Source organism: Botryllus schlosseri, chromosome 2 (genome assembly GCF_051294905.1).
Source record: "Botryllus schlosseri isolate E-star chromosome 2, Bs_hap1, whole genome shotgun sequence".
NCBI lineage: Eukaryota > Metazoa > Chordata > Ascidiacea > Stolidobranchia > Styelidae > Botryllus > Botryllus schlosseri.
Genome location: NC_137237.1, coordinates 27,850,697 through 27,868,145, shown reverse-complemented (window position 1 = coordinate 27,868,145; position 17,449 = coordinate 27,850,697). Strand labels below are relative to the sequence as shown.

At 39.4% G+C, this 17,449-nt stretch overlaps 1 protein-coding gene and 1 long non-coding RNA gene across 3 annotated transcripts; both read right to left on the bottom strand.

The window, feature by feature from the left end:
* Positions 1-1,354: 1,354 nt before the first annotated feature.
* Positions 1,355-17,304, bottom strand: LOC145434350 (uncharacterized). Its single transcript, XM_080311715.1, has 4 exons — positions 15,658-17,304; positions 9,954-10,135; positions 7,114-7,222; positions 1,355-3,343 (listed from the first exon to the last, which is right to left on the bottom strand). Exons 1-4 carry the CDS (start codon positions 15,732-15,734, stop codon positions 2,881-2,883), a joined length of 831 nt encoding a protein of 276 aa, XP_080167841.1. The 5' UTR covers positions 15,735-17,304; the 3' UTR covers positions 1,355-2,880.
* LOC145434345 (uncharacterized) lies at positions 11,373-13,804 on the bottom strand. 2 transcript variants are annotated; one of them, XR_013913352.1, is made up of 3 exons: positions 12,120-13,804; positions 11,984-12,049; positions 11,373-11,925 (listed from the first exon to the last, which is right to left on the bottom strand). It is a non-coding gene; the product is annotated as an uncharacterized LOC145434345 (long non-coding RNA). The 2 variants fall into 2 exon arrangements; XR_013913351.1 differs by lacking the exon at positions 12,120-13,804 and having other exon boundaries at positions 11,984-12,112.
* Positions 17,305-17,449: the final 145 nt, after the last annotated feature.

Genomic DNA, 17,449 nt, shown 5'->3' with positions numbered 1-17,449 from the left:
CCTTCATATCAGCTAATTATTGTTCCTCCATGGAATGCTATCGCCAAAGCCGTGTCAGCCTGTGAGGAAGGTGATGTTGGACACAGGAAATATCTTATTTTGAACAATAACAACAACATTTTTAAACTGAAGTCTAAGCATTACAAAATAATTCACTAAGCGTTCTTCTGAAATCTCAATTCATGTCAAAACATGACCTCGCGGGCCGTTGGTGGGTAACAGTGTTGGGATCAAGTCTCGAGTCACGAGTCATCTCGAGTCATTGCATATTTTGACTAGAGTCAAGTCAAGTCAATCGATTGTCGAATGTGACTCGAGTCAAGTCGAGTTACCTGTTTTTTGGTGTGACTCGAGTCAAGTCAAGTCAAGTCAAGTCACGAGTCAAGTCACAATTCAAGTCAAATGAAATTTTCGAAGTATGAGTGATCATTCGAAGTCATAACATTTTGCTAGCAGCGTGAAAAACAGATTAATCGGACATTTAACTTGAATCAAATAACGAATATAACGTTAAATATACATGCAAAAATGTGTTGTTTCGTTCACGCATATAGCCTATATACGATGACCTGCTAATAAAACACGTGAGTAACAAACTGTATAGCTGCACACTACCTTCTATTATTATCAGCCAAAAAATAGGATCGAATACGAAGTCTCGAAAAGTTGAAACAAATTGATACACGGTACAACCATAATCCACACAACCGTGCAAAAATAAACTCATAAACTATTCCTTCGATTTGAATCATACAAGCCAGACGGTTGGTGAAGGTGAGCGCTGTGCAATGTAAACACAGAGCCGTCTAGTAAATATAGTTACGTTGCTGTTAGATTAAACTACTACTACTTAGTGATGAGCATTGGATGGACTCGGATAGGATTCGGACCGAATTCTGCACAATTTTGAGGCAGTAGGATTGGAGTTGGATTCTATTGTAGTTTTTGTGTCGGATATTTTTGGATATAGTTCTGACCAGAATTGATATTTTGATTTCAAGTCAAAATAAAAAATCATCAGCTTGACAACCAAATACGAACTGTTAACACCTTCTGATATGACTGCATATCACTCTGAAGTTGTTCTGTGATAGTTTTCAAATGGTTCAAATGCTTCAATGTCTATTTATTATTCATTCATTCTGCTGTTCATACCTCTTCTTTAAATCGCCTAGGCCCAGGTCTGATTTCTGTTTTCTGATGTCTGATTTCAAAGACTACTCCAAGTCGTTTCGACGCCTTTCTATCTTTTCATTGTATCGCAGTCTTGTGATGTTTTTATGGAAGAAAATATTAATAAATTGATACTGATATCAAAAACTAGGCCAAGAATACTTACTTTTTTACATACTTGTCTAAAAAGTTACTTTTACCTCTATTTGAGTAGAAATTAACGCGTTACTTCTACTTCTACTTGAGTACAAATTATTGCCGTTACTCCTACTTCTACTTGAGTACCTATGGTAAGTACTTTGACCACCTCTGATGGCGTCACAATGGTGATAGCTATGACCAAACTGCAAGGAATATGTCACAGAACAGGCTGTTTTAGCACGAAAATGCAAAATTTTAAATCACAGATTATTAAAAATCTAGACGTGAGAGAAAAAAAGCGACTTCATATTCGTAATCAGCGTACGACAATTGACTTAATAGTCATCATCATTGTCAGAAAACAAAAATCAGGTCGACCAGTGTTATCACATCGGTCATAGGTTTACCTACGAGATAACAGGGTATATATCGAAGTATGTGCTGATGTATCATGTGGAAGTAAAGTGAGTGATGTAGCATATGTGTACCACGTACTACATAAAGAAATGGATCTACAATATCGAGGTCACTTCGAGCAAGTGCAACAGCGAAGATATAGTGCCAAAAATTTCGCAACGGGTCAAGAAACGATGACGCGCAGCCGCGGCAACTAGAGTGGAACGGTGCACGATTCAAAAATCCATGAGTTGCAGTCCCATAACGGTGGCTCTGTGAAGAAAATGTCTGCGGCCAAAATTAAGTTTCGATCTTTTCTTCAATTCGAGACCACATCATTTTTAGAATACAGTGCCCCTTTAGGAAAGTAGAATCAAGTCAATTTGATTCAATCAATAATAGCGAGTTGAGTCATGAGAACCATGCACGACGGATCCATCGTGACTTCCAGTGCTAAAATCTGAAAATCGGGGGAGTTTCGGCCCCTCTGGATACGCCTATGTGCAATTCAGTTTCACAAATATCAAACGGCACAACCCCGACGCGGAATTATTTATAAGAGGATTTTTTCACATCGTGTGCATCAATGAAAATATCCGGCAAAACGATAGAGATCTATCGCGGGTTGCAATGACTCTAGTCGTAACCGGACACGAATCGCAATTATTAGCTGACTCAAGTCATTTTTTTAAAGTGGAAGATGACTCGACTCGATTTGAGTCACTTTTGGTATTGAGTCGAATTGTATTCGAGTCATTGAGCGTGATTCGACCGAGTCATATCGTTCGTAAGACATTCTATAATGACAAGTCTCGTTTATCAGGTCCTATACTTGAAAACAGGCGTAGAACTGTTTCTATCTGATTTAATAAACATGTTCGGAGGGTGAAATCATAGAATATTATGTTGGTGGTGTCTTCGATATCACCTCAGAGTGTAACAAAAAAGTGAGTTGAACAGGACTCGAACTCAATAATGAACAGTGAACACTATGACTTGAACCCAGAGTCGAGTCTCAGCACTACGACTCATGCAGACTGGGCCGTTTTATTCGCGACTTGGATCTGGTCTTGACTCGGTGGTGGGTTGAACATGATTCGACTTGCATCGAGTCAAAACTACTAAGGTAGAATTGACTTGTGACTCGGGGTGAACTGGTTGCAACATGCATTACTGGCGATTGGATTCACTCACCTGCACATCGCTTTTTGACTTCTGCACTTCACGATGCGCTCGTATGATCTTCACGCCAAAGACGATGGCTAGGAGCACCAAAATCGCGCCAACCGAGACACCTATCATGACGATATTGTAACGGGGTGGTTTCGGAAATAAAATGCATACCGATCTTTCCAAGTAGTCGTCGGTACCAGGGTATTTTAAACTATAACAAACGAGCTCAGTACCGTTGTTGGCATAGTCATCAATGAAGGTCTTGCTCATGATCTCATTGATATTACTATGAGGGTTGCAGGAGTATAGCTTATTTTCAACTTCGGCCACTGTCGTTCTGTTGTTATTATGAGTTCTGATAAAATTGGCATCCATTTGTGTTGGCTTGTTCGGTGTTAAGGTATAGTCATTTGTAGTCTCGTTTGTGTACTCCGATTCGAAGTAGCATACGTCCATCTTCCTGAAAAGATAGCAGAAATCGAAAATCATAGGAGGTATCGCCTGTGACGATTGGTAGCCCTATGTTTCCAAGAATCATGCTAGCAATGTTCGTATCGTAATCAGAGGTGGTCAAAGTAGTCAAGACATCTACTCAAGTAGAAGTAGAAGTAGCAGCGACGAAAAAATCTACTCAAGTACGAGTAGAAGTACTTCTTCCATAAGCAACCTAAAACTATTTGAAGTAGAAGTAGAATTGACTGACTCTAAAAGTACTCAAGTAAGTAAGTAGTTGTGAAAACGATCCTAATTCGTTCGCATGGATTGTAAAAAGGTGCAAATTGAGCTATGCGATAGGTGACGAGCTTGATTCCTATCGATGCATACCAGCAGGTATCCACTTTTCGATAGCTTAAGTATTCGTCCACATCATGGGATGAAAATGATATTATTGATATGGAAATGCGATGCTAATCCTCTGTTTTCTCGAACAGCACGTTTTGGAAAATAGCGTTTTCTCGAACAGCACGTTTTGGAAAATAGCATGGTATGGCGCCATTCCCCATATTATAAGGCCCGTAGTTCAGTCGAAGAGCAATACGGAGAAGTTGTACAGGATACGGTGTAAACACTTTGCGCGATTAGTAAACGTAGTAAAAATTATGGTGGACCATAAAAATGCCATATTGTGTAGCTTTATTTCCGAATAACGCGAAACAATAACTTCATATTGTTAATTTATTCGCTAAAAGCTTTTCGACTAACTCTCATCAGTAGCGAACGTTAGTGATGGGGTGAATCAAATTCGAAATGTAAGAACTATTTTGTCTGTATGACGTAATAATAACAAAAACAAACAACTAGTAGACGGGCTAGATACGGTAGTAACGGTACAAAACAAACGTTACGAGTACATATTCGGTTATAAATAACCGAAAACACAACACATAACATTAATGAAATATTCCAAGAGTGTAGAGGCGTTCCTTCTGGCGACAGAGAATCGGCTTTCGTAGCTTTATGATCGTAGATTCCAGGACCTTTAAATGAAAAAGAGAACGGCCACGAGCAAGTATAGAAAATTGACTGTCGTTGTAATGATCAGCACATTCTGGATGGGATAAGAGATGCTGTCCAATAGCCGAATTACAAGCAGTAACTTGATCATAATCACGCAGTGTGTCAACAGACTGCGATGAAGGAGTTGGAGAAACATTATTTATTCTAATTTGCCGTGGGACATGCTGGCGAATTCTTTGCTGCAAGCGCTGAGACGTGCGACCTACATACCGACTGTCACAGAAATTAACCCTTGCTTTTATACTTCAACGTGTATGTTGTCCAGACAAAAGAACTGATATTAATTATAACTCAAAGTATATGATACTGGGAATTGAAAGTGAAATATAAATACTACTTCTAAAAGCAGAACATGTATTTCATGTTTTTAGTCCAGAAAGTTTCAAAGGTGGTATGCTGAAACAGCTCTAAAACTAAAAAGAGTCAGAGTCCACTTTCCCAGATTTGGACACGCCATGGACATGCTAGATTACAATATGACAAGTAAATGCTAGATTGCGAAACATCAGTTTCAAACGTTATGATGAGCCATATATACTGTGATGGATTATTTGATATGGACGAAGGGCGACAATGGTGTGAACGGAACCACGCCAACCCTCTACCTAAATTATATTCACCGATACTTTCGTGAAATCATATTGGCCACTCCGCATCCACTGCGCGCGAAGCGCGACGAAAATTCTACGCTTTACTAAACTTTTATGAAAATTAAATGTTGACACTCCGTGAAAACAGCCCTGAAATTCCTCAGGCTATCTTTCTGATTGGAATATTGAACTACTTCTACTTGACAAACTGAAAATAGCGAAAAGTAAGTAAGTAGATCACAAAATATTAGGAAGTAGAAGTAGAAGTAGCGAAAATCAGATCTACTTGAGTAAGTACCAGAAGTAGAGGAAAACTACTTGAGTACTTCGAAAAAGTAGAAGTACTTCGTTACTGACCACCTCTGATCGTAATTATCAAAAATTGTGCAATTTGATTCTAATAAACAGACTAAAATTACTCGCAATTGTCAACAGCACAATAAGAATAATGTGGGCTATGTGGTAGCTTACGTGCCGGCCAAACTACAACTGAATACAGCCCTCAAGGTTACCTGACTCCGACCTAGCCTATCGATCTCACCTTCCGCCACATCCCACCTCATTTTTTCGCTTGCCTTTTATATTATCTGCTTTATTTTCATTCAGTGTGCAAGCCTCTTTTTTACATCGCCTATAGGTAAGGGATTGGCAAAATACAGCCAGCGGGCCAGATCCAGTCCGCGACGGGATTTTGTCCGCCCCGTGGACAGTTTCCCGTCTTACATGATAATGTGGCCCGCTGCCCCAGTCTGTCGAGATCCCCCACTACTTGCTTAAACGCATGTTGCTAAGGTCGTCGAAGCGAGAAGACTTGCATCATGGGCATTTACCATGTACTCAACCCTAATGAATTGATATCTTGGTAGATTTGATTGACCTGATTGAACACCTTGAAATCTTAATTAAGGATTGCACCCTGTGTTATTTGATCAGAGAGAAGCAGACTTGGCAGCGCCTTTATCATAATGCTGTTCTCAATTCCACCTTGTCTTCGTCAATATCGGCAAGAAATGGCTTTGAAGCAGAGGTGGGCAGTAACGAAGTACTTCTACTTTTTCGAAGTTCACAAGTAGTTTTCCTATACTTCTGGTACTTACTCGAGTAGATCTGATTTTCGCTACTTCTACTTCGTAATATTTGGTGATCTACTTACTTACTTTTCGCTATTTTCATTTTGTCAAGTAGAAGTAGTTCAATCTTCCAATCAGGAAGATAGCCTGAGAAATTTCGGGGCTGTTTTCACGGAGTATCAACATTTAATTTTCATAAAAGTTTAGTAAAGCCCAAAATTTTCGTCGCGCTTCGAGCGCAGTGGATACGTAGTGACCGGTATGATTTCACGAAAGGATTGGTGAATATAATTTAGGTCGCGGGTTGGCGTGGTTCCGTTTACACCACATTGTCGTCCTTCGCCCATATGAAATAATTCATCACAGTATATATGGCTTATTATGACGTTTGAAACTAATGTTTCGCAATCTAGCATTTACTTTTCATATCGTAATCTAGCATGTCTGGCGTGTCCTAATCTGGAAAACTGGACTCTGACTTTTTTTTAGTTTTTGAGCTGCTTTAGCATATCACCTTTGAAACTATCTGGACTAAAGGCAGGGTTGTGACCAAGTCACAAGGTTCCCGAGTCACAAGTCAATCTCACTTTTATAGTTTTGACTCGAGTCAAGTCGAGTCATTTTTAATTCAGTACCGAGTCAAGTCCGAGTCCAAGTCACGGAGTAGAGTGTCGAGTCCGAGTCATAGTGTTTTGACTCGAGTCCGAGTCCGCGTCATAGTGTTTTGACTCGAGTCCGAGTCCGAGTCCAAGTTGACTGCTCTGTTTCCAGTTAAAGTCTTGTTAAACCCACTTTTTATTACTCTGTTTGGTGATATCGAATGGTTCGCATTTATAATATGCTAATTTTCCTCACTTATAACAGTTTCTGGTAGCATTTTCAAGTGTTAGCACTGATAGACAAAATAATTATAGTGTGATAACTTTACTATTCTTCGAAATTACAATGAAATGCCTGTATTGGTAGACCCAGTCTAGAGTCATATGACTTGGTCCGAGACTAGGACTCCGAGTCATGCGCGTAAATATTTAAAATGCGTATGTTTAACTTACAATTTCTCTGGAGTCGGTCCATATTCGTATCGATGTTCATACCATCCGTTACCATTATAAAATAGACAGGGCGTGTTCGTAGAATTGTTATTGCAATAGTCCGGATCATCTGAACACGAAAATATAAATGTAACTAATCGTCAACGTGCTTGTTAACTTTCGTCGTATCAGTAGAAAACGGCGATTTTAAAATAAACCAGAAAGTTCCCTGGAAGTTATTGAGCATATTGGACTTGTTCATGATATTGAAACACATTATAGTTTAGTCCGGTTCTTAACCAAATGCTTCAGCACTAGGGGTTCCTTGAGCCAGTCTCAGGGGTTCCTAGGTGGTCAAGACACACGCTCCACTCGTACATATGACTTGTGATAATCTTCCCGTATTGGTCATACATTTAAATACATATGGTTTAGCCATACCTACTATGTGTAGTAGGTAGGGTTGCATTTAAAACAGATGGTTGTTGAAAACACGTTTTTCAAAACATGTTTTAAACAGTGTTTCGAATAAAAGTTTTTTTTTAAACAAAACTGTGTTTCTTGAAGTATGGTTATGCCATAATTGTGTAAATACTTTCCAAAAACATGTAGTATGAGCCTACGGACGATTTGCACCAGATATAGCCGACTTATTGGCTACGATTGTTGGAACCCTCGAAATAGTCGGTTCAACAGCAAGAGTGCGTAGATATAGATCATCGGTACGGAATGAATGTTCTGATGATGATGACCGCCGACCGTAAAAATGCTGCAAATCGATGTAGTCCTGGTTAAGAATATTTTTGGTGCGTATATGACAGGAGTTGAAAGCCTATTCCGTCGAAGGAGCTATATTTACAGTTGTTAATTTCAAAATACTATGAAGTCACAATTGAATATTCGTTTGTTTGTGGTATTCATGGTGTTTGTCGACTGCTATAGTTATTTGCACCAGGCCTATATTCTTCATTTTTTCCCGCAACTGCCGACTTATAGCACGGCCCACTTCTAAGATTTTTGTAAAACACCCTCGAGTATGCGGGGAAATATTGAGGAGGCTACAAATTCCGGTAAACGGCACACCTCAAATTACCTTTCCGGAAACAATTGTAAATGATGCATCACTTATGCCTGTACAGTAGGGCTCTTCAAAAATGACTTTTTTCTCAAATCGTACTGGTTACTTGATAAAATTGTTAGGTTGCCTAATTTAAGCCTACACACAAAATTTGGTTCAATTCCAGCCAGTAACTGCTTTGCTACAGGAGAAGAAAGTTTCTATTTAATATATAAAAATAAATATTAAAAAAATATGAAAATTTTCTGTTCACCCCATGAAAGTGTTAGGATGTGTAATTGTGTATAGAAACGATCCTCACCAAATTTGGTTCAATTCCAACCAGTGGAAGCGGAGTTATTGCCGTCGAAAAATTTGGATTTGAATAAAATAGTATTTACGGTGAGTACAACTATGATAAATAAACAAAGAATCTGTAATGAAACAGCCCCTCAACCCTCAAGGACGCATCCTTTGAAGCTCTGTTCGGTTCTGACATGAAATTCGTCACTAATATATCAAGGCAAGCGACCTTCTTGGCAGACACAGGGGCAACCCCTTATCTCATAACAGTAACTTCAGTCCGGGGCTTTTATCCTGATGAATACGCAAAACGCATAATAAAGCCCTTTAAAATTGATGGGATAGGGGGCGAGAAGGAGCACAGATAAACTTCCAACACTTAGGTATAGGAATTCTGAAGTCGACCTCGGTCGGTCCCGAGCCCGCAACCCATTGGTGTTGCAGCCGCGGATTATACCACTGCGCTATCTCGCCACACGATTGAATATTCGTGACGTCATGGCTTAAAAAAAGACATGTTTAAAACAAGGGCCATGTTTTAAACATGTCTGTTTTAAATCTATTTTTGTTTTGAATGCAACCCTAGTAGTAGGCAATGGTTGAGTTTAATGAAAGCATCGACCGTTACTATTGACCTGGGATTCTTGAGCTGAAGTCCTAGGATAGTTTTTAGGGGTCAGCGAAAGGTTATTACTGAAACTATAACTTTAAAACTACATAGCCCTCGATACCATTCTAACTCCCAGTAAGCACCGCAGTTCACCATAGATATACCGATGATACGAGCACTATTAATTACATAACGAGGTCGTAATCAGGGAAGGCTGAAAGCGATAATATTTGATTTTTTAAACATCAAAAACACCAGGGACGGGCCGCTTGATTGTTATTGGCTTCTTTTGTTATAGTCGTCCGACAACTGATGATTAAAAAAGGCCACAAGTTTCACACCGTGGATGGCAATGAGTTTGTGACTGGGCAACAGTGACAACCTTGTTTTTATTCATCAGCTTCCAAAATATCGTCAATAATAAACTGAGAACAGTTGGCTGTCGTAAGATTTTGTTCCACCTCGACAACAAGCCTGGATATATGTAGATAAAAAATCTCAGAATAGGTTACAATATAAGGGGGTTCACTCAACCACCGAGAAATATCTCGGGTTCCGTTTGAGAACCCCTGCTATAGAGGTAAATACTATGTAACAGTCATGATAACAGCTCATGGAAATAGATACGATACGGGGATGTATAGTTCAATATTGTCAATATTAGGCAAACCCTGCCGTACAGAGTGGGAATACAGAGTAGGTCCTATTTTTCGTCATCGCGCAGAATAATAAAGTACTTTCTGTAGCTAGGGGTTGTTGGAGATTTGGAAGAAAAATGGAAGTGTGCTTTGCGATGCATCTGAACCCCGATACAGCCGTTAACTGTCTTCTTTACTCCTAATTCATGGCTATCTCTTCCCCCTTGTTTTAAATATCAGTACTCGCACTCACCGAGCCACTCCACTTCCGTATAGCAGTATTTGGAGTAGCTTGTGGTATGATTCACATACGGATATACCACATAGTAATGCAACCCGTCATGTTTGTCATCCACAGCGGGCATATGACATCCGCCACTGTTTTCCGTCAAGTTGCAGCAGTTTTCTTGGAGCGTTAGATTCCCACGGATGTCACTGAATAAAATTATCACAATTTAAATTTTCTTCCAAGAGAAGATCTGTGCAACAGATACGATAAATATGGAAAAGAAAAATGATCTATCAGAGTGCTGTACGTCGACAAATGGGTCGTGCTGTAAGTCAACAGTGCGGCAATCATAACGAGAATCTCAGTCTGGTGCAAAAATGGTGATTGATATCGAAACTAGAACCTTACATTGGTCTACGCTAACTGTTGAAACTATGAGACCACCTTCCCTCTGACCAAATATATTTGGAAATTTATTGACTTTTAGGGTGGGTTTCAAAAAGTTGTCTTAATTTAGACCTGGCTTAAGGCCAGTGATTGACTTGCTCAAGACGCCAGACGTCGGCGGTCTTAATTCGGTTTCAAATGTCAATTTGGCGCCGCGCTCTGCCAAGTCCGTTAGTTGCGAGTAATTACTGTCTACTTCGTCGCTGTAGCGAGTTCAACACGGAACCGAGGCCAGTTGTTATTGTTTTGAGTTGCTTGCTGATGTCGTATAGTATGGTAGCGATGCTGTGAAAGAATACGGAATTGCTTGAGTTGTTGAAATTCACGGACGGATGATCAGAACGGAACCCCGAGGAAGTATCTGGCAAATGATCAGCACGTTATCGCAAAGTATTAGAAGAAATAGTGCGGCTGTGATACCGATTTTTGAAGACACAACTGCCCAGCATTTTGGCATATTAATTGATGAAGATTATGCTCTTGGAGATGCTGAATATCCACTGAGGACATATTACTCACGCCACAATTATGCCCAAGAACTTTGACCGAAAAAAGTCACTATTGTTTTCATGCATATCGTTACCCTCTGGCAGAGCGTAGTGCTACTCTCTGGCAGAGCGCAGTGCTTTGTGTTGAAGAAAATATCTCGCGCATTGGCTATATTCAAGGAAGAACCTCAGAATATCGACATGACAATAGCCTGCATCTGCCTTTACAATCATAGCAATGCTGACAAGGCAGATGGAGCTGCATTTGATGACATACTGCAATTGGAAGCGTTGACCGCACTCCCACAGTATCGACTCCTACAGAGAAATCTGCACGACAACGCATGATCTAGAGATTTTTGCAATACATTTGATTACATTCCAAAACATACTCGTGCTTTATTTCTTGTGACACGTTAAAATGAGGTAAAATGTGCATTATGGCTTCAAGTAAGTTCAAGTTCATAAATTTGGACACAAGATAGCGAAGTTATTGCAAGGGGCTTGGAAAACTGGAGCAGGCGAACATGAACGGCTGAACAAAATTGAATCAAATGTACAAAAGACATGTTTTGACTCTAGATTCGGCTAGCGTCAAATTAATGTTGTTCAGCATCTTCTATAATTATTAACGTTGAGACCATGCTCAACTTGTTTCATTCTCTTCTGCTTTATCACTGATTTTCAAATCTTCGCTGCTTCATAGTTGACTTCGGACCTGGACTTCGGTGACCTGTTGGTAGAGATATAACTGATAAATTTCGAACAAATTTTTTAAATTTTATACTGTTGCTATCCATACAAAACTCAATAGTCTATTGTAATACATAGCATCAGCAAACTATACGAATGTTAATAGCAATAATAATGAGATAATAATTAATAGCAATAATAATGAGATAATAATTAATAGCAATAATAATGAGATAACAAACAGACAATTGATGGCCTAGTAATGAATGCAAACTTACCTTGATTTGGTTGGAAATGTTGCCCAAACAACTAGCAGATGCAGCTCCCAACTGCTACTCCATAAGTTGGCACATCAGATGGGTCAGCATCTATCACAAAACAACTTATCAAGCATGGTATAAATATGGATGGAAATGACATACTTACAGCCCAGTGTTGGTATCGTGGTGCGAGGAACTGGATAAAGCTCGAGCAAAGTGCTTTCAGAAAAACCTTAATATAAAAGGAACTGGATATTGGTATGCGCATTCACACTCACATATACGGATAGATCGATAAATACCTATTTAATGGCTTGGCACATCACTGCTCGTTTGATTTTCTCTGTGTTCCAAAAGAATGGTGCTATCATTTGTTTCACAGCCTGCAGCTCACTCTGGTGGCACATTGCACAGCTATATAATAATTTTTACATGGACTGATTATGCTACTATGTCGATACTATGACTGGGTAGCAAATCTGTGAAAATCAATGTTGAATTGACATATATCTCAAAACATTTGGATTACTGAAGCATTAGCATGTACTGCACTTTGAATATTATTGGCATTTATCACTTCTCATCAATGGCCCCTTTAAGCTGCATACATGCGCAAATGCGCAGTGCTGACACGGTTTATGCACACAGAAAATCTGAAGTCATGACCCTTTTTTAGTCGTTACGCACTGTTTTCCGAGGGTCTGCGTAGTGAGTTCTTGAGTGTACGCACAGACTCGTCAAAAATTAGAGGGAACATTGCTTCACAACTATAGCAATTCACTAACAACTTCATGCAAAGTCATGTCATTTTTCTTTCCGAAACTTCTGGATCTTTATCCAGTATGCTGAAATTCCGTGCGCGTGCAGTGAACGGAATATCAATACAATGCTGGTTGAATAGACACATATTGATCAAAGTTCCATGTAGTCGGCACTATTCTAGAAAGTAGCAGTTAAACATACTTATGACAATGCTCATAGGGGTGGAGCGAAAATGGATATTGAGGGGAACCCTGCAATCAATCACAGTTGCGTGCAAGTGGTGCAACATTGATTAGGCTCAACAAAATGAGCATGATACATATTTTCCATTTTCTGGTGATGCGTCGTGTGTTCACTTTTTGGTTATAACCACAGCAAAGCCAAACTGTCAAAACGTCAACGTGCCTAAGTTAAAAGACGTAACCAGTCGAGAAAACTATAATGATGAGTTGACGTAGCATGTAGGCTATCAATAAAGGATCTGTTGATCTGCCGCAACCTAAAATCTCATCTTGGGGCTTCTTCGATACATGCACTATATTAACTGATGTTCCCCATGACCACTGATCAGCATCATTACCCGTAGCGGATTCTTATCGCTGACCTTTCTTTGCCAAAATGGGCGGGATTCGCAAGTCCAACGCTAGGCACACCTTTACGCCTTACCCCAAATATCACTTCCCGTGTCTCGTAACCATAGTCATATCATATTAGTAACTGAATCGATTGGAGCCAGCGAACGCGGGTTATGGTGGTCATGGGGAACGTTGCTTGATACTATATGGTGCGGTTATGGAAGAAGTGCTGATGTGTCCTGTGTGCCTCAGGGCTCTGGCTATCCATTTGAATTGAAATCCGTTCAGTATACGAAGACCCCTGCAGCATTCCACTGTAAATCCCACTATAACGGTATATGATACATACCAACTTGTCACGTTTGTGATAGAAACATTGTTCCAAACTGCCTGACATCAATATAAAATGATCTAATCTGATTTGCCAAGCTATACATCAGAAGAACGGCCAGTATCCTTCAACAAACAGCACAACAGTTATCAGTACTGTTGACTTCAGCCTACCCCCTAGCTGGCTTGGATATCTGTCTTAACAAAGCGCACGCTGGAGGGGAAATCCCCTCAAGTCACAGTTTTGAAACCGACTTCAGCCTGAGGGGTGTAGCTTAAGCCCGACGACGGGCCCAAGTCGACTATTTGAAACCCACCCTTAGTGATTCTCAGACCTTTCATTTCATCTTTCACTAGAAGTAGTGTCGACATGTCTTAGAAATGACTACTTCTACTTGTAATTGAATAAAAATGTAAGACGTTGCTTGTGCTACTTGAGTATTATTTCTATTGTGAAGTAACGCGCACTTCAGGTTTCGTGTTGAGCTGTTAGTAAGCAGTCTCCACTCATCTGGTTGTCTGTAATAGACAATGCAAAAGAAGCCACTTATACCATGGCAATAAGCCCCCCCAAAAAAAGTTCAGAAGCATCTCTCCTCGATTCCGATAAAATGTGACAATATATGGGAACTGCAGAAGAAGAATTAGCACGATAAGTACAGGTGAAGGTTAATGATGATAAGCACTTTTTTCTTTGGAGAAGTAGACGCATCCTGCTTCTTTTCAAGTTTCAAAACCAGCTTAAAGGGCCACATATTCGGGTCATGTACCAGAGTGAACAATTCTCTTCTACGTAATATATCAATAATACAATGTTTGTTGTTTGCAAACTTTTACGTTTTAAGAAAGAGCATTGTGGTGTCAAAAATGCATTGACCGATTAAGTCTGCAGGACGGATGTATAAAAATTGATAACGTATGGAACTAAACTAGGGACAAAGCTACTAAACCCAATCTGTAAACGAAGAGTGGTATATAAAGATGATAATTGCTACCTACTAAAAATAGTTGCATCCACATATAAATTTTTAGGTCGAAAAGAGGTCCTAATCGAAAGAAGATAGAGAAGCACTGGATTCAAGTTCACCGAAAACTCAGTTAGTCTGTTCTACAACAACCAAGGTTTCTTCATTAAAATGATTTCAATAACAATATTTGATCGTTTGCTGTTGTACGCTGACCGTAATGTCACTAACGAAAGCCGAAATTTGATTAATTTATGAAAATGGGAAAATACACACTAAAAAAATCTGACGTGATAAAGAAATTCTGACGACAGAATCGGATTCAGCAACTTGAAATTAGCCAAAATAAATCATTAAAATATTTTTCAAATCTGTAGACCAGTGTAGTTTTATGGATCGAGAAGAGCTTTTGAGTGAACGAAGATAAAGAATCACTGGATTCAAGTTCACCGAAAACTCACTCATTCTGTACTACAACAACCCAGGTTTCATGATAGATGATTTCAATAACAATATTTGATCTGTTACTGTTGTATGCTTACCGTGATTTCACTAACGAAAGCCGAAATTCGATTGATTTATGAAAAAGAAAAAAATTCACACGTAAATAATCTGACGTGATGGGGAAATTCTGAGTCAGCAGCCATAAACTGGCCTAAATCAATCAAATAAAATTCTCGGCGCAAAAATTTTGTCATAATTTGTAGACCAGTGTTATCGGTTCGCCGATAATGTCAAGACGTTACCAAACTTTGAAAGAAACACCGGTATCGACCATTAAAAGTAAGATAAATATCGACAAGTTCCATGACGTTGCAACATGATGGCAGGGGAGTCGTAAAACTAAAATCTGCGACTAGTAGACTGGGAATATTGGTATATTTTTTCTAGTTGACAGGTGGAAAGATGTAGCCTTTTTAGTTTAATATTTCATGTTCTTGTCCAAGCATATAAATGGCTGTAAAGTTGTTCAAATAGGCACTCTGAAGTTTTGTAAATGCGTCTTAAGCTATAGATAGATGCTATATCTTTTGGATATCGGCTGAATGTATCGGGGTTATCGATGACGGTGTTGGATATCGATTGTATCGGAATCGGCTCAAAGTTTCCATATCGTTCGAGCTTCATTGGAAACAATATGAGTCCAGACAACAGCAACAACGGAAAATCATAATACAACATAACTCAATCCATGCATGCAGCATTACCCGTAATATACAGAGTAAGCCCTAGTTGTGGTTGATTCGTCAGACAGCGTAATGTTGTTCGTGTGGAAGAACATCATGTCATCGGAGTATGAATATTTTTTCGGAAAGAGGTCTTGACGGACGAGATGGCAACCATGAATATAACGTTGTATCCTTGCTGTAAATAGTGGAACAAATGACGATGATCTGCATCTGGGTACCTACATATACACGGGGGATATACCCGATTGGCTCAAAATTTGCCTATGTCAGGTATAACTCTCTATGAAATAATTTACAGTGTGATACTGTAATAGGGTGTAACTACATGAAATCCGGTACAGCGGTATTAGAAACAGCAATAAGCGAAATATATCTTTAAATCCTGGTCCCAAAGTGGTGATAAACCGCCATACAGACGCGAAATTGACTCCTTATAAAGTCCACGTGTGACTCGCAGCTACAAGTACTCCCAAACATCACGAGAATTTGTACTGCTAATTTGCGAAAACCAAGTAAATTAGTTTCGAATTTGAGAAAGATAAGATTCGGATTCAATTCAACAATAAAAAAAAGGCACGTGTAAGGACCGCTGTCCACCATTTGAGTAGCCCTATGACTATATACACTGTTCCACAGTGCTCACACGCACAATGGATTCAATTGCTTACAAGTAAAAAAATAATAAAATCGATCTGTTGGAACTCGACAAAATCCATTATAATCAAAGTGTTTCTAACATCGCAATTTTGGAAGTCAAACATCGAATTCAAGAAGGTCAATGTTAACGAAGTTAACCAGACCAAAGTGCGCTGCTCACTTTAACTCTATGACCCGTCAGGTTCTCAAAACTCATGTATACAGCAATAGTTCCGTATTGAATCATAACCATAAATTCTGCCATTGACAAACATCTGTTGGATAATTCCGCCTGTGCGAAAAATGATCGAGACGCGACTTCACGTCATCGGGTGGGGCCGCTCACACTTTCATCTGTGTGCCTTGGAGTCGACCTTTATCGAAATACATGAGTCAAAGCTTTGCCAACAAAAGGAGTACGTGCACCATCTTAAAACAGTACATTGAACGCTCTCTTATTTGAGATCTCATTTCATCCTGGTGACATCGTATTTCGAGATACGATTGTTGATATACAATGATCTTTCCCATTCTCTACTAGTTGCGGACGATTACCCCTGACGAGTGTCAGCCGAAAATATCCGGGTTCACTTCAATATGAATATACTATTTAATTATATATTGAAGTTGTGTACCCCCAAAAAGCTCTTTGAATCATAACACTATTTCACTGCGCGCAGATGTACGAAACTCGGGACAAAGCAGCTGTCGCACCATGAAGTATAACAGTACTCACCGAGATACGCAATACAGTTTTTACCACGTTCTGTGCACAAATCATACCCCTCAGTTACACAGGAATCATCGGAAAGTGACATTCGGAAAGTAACGCCGAAAAACCAAACACTAAATAAGTTAGTTTTTACAATATCCAACATATTTGCGTATTAAAAATATCGTATGTCTGTAAAACAATATATATATATATTAGGGTTACCATACGTCCTCTTTTAAGAGGATTTGTCCTCTTTTTTGACTTTTTTGAAAGTGTCCTCGGAGGACGCCCTTTTGTCCTCTTTTTTGAGATTTTGTCCACTTTTTTGAAAATCGAGGTCAAATTTGGAGCAAAATGCGAGCTATATGCCGTAAATTAGCACAGAACTGACGCTCCGCAGGGTATTTCGGAGTGAAAAACGGTGATTTGAGCTTTGAGCGAAAAGTTGACCTTTTTTTT

What these genes read in the sequence shown, in the direction of transcription:
- LOC145434350 (XM_080311715.1), bottom strand. Translation starts at nt 15,734, where the DNA reads ATGATGTTCTTCCACACGAACAACATTACGCTGTCTGACGAATCAACC. An exon ending in GCTTACTCTGTATATTACGG is followed by an intron (nt 10,136 to 15,657) that starts GTAATGCTGCAT and finishes AATTTTATTCAG; the next exon opens with TGACATCCGTGGGAATCTAA. An exon ending in TACGGAAGTGGAGTGGCTCG is followed by an intron (nt 7,223 to 9,953) that starts GTGAGTGCGAGT and finishes TTTCGTGTTCAG; the next exon opens with ATGATCCGGACTATTGCAAT.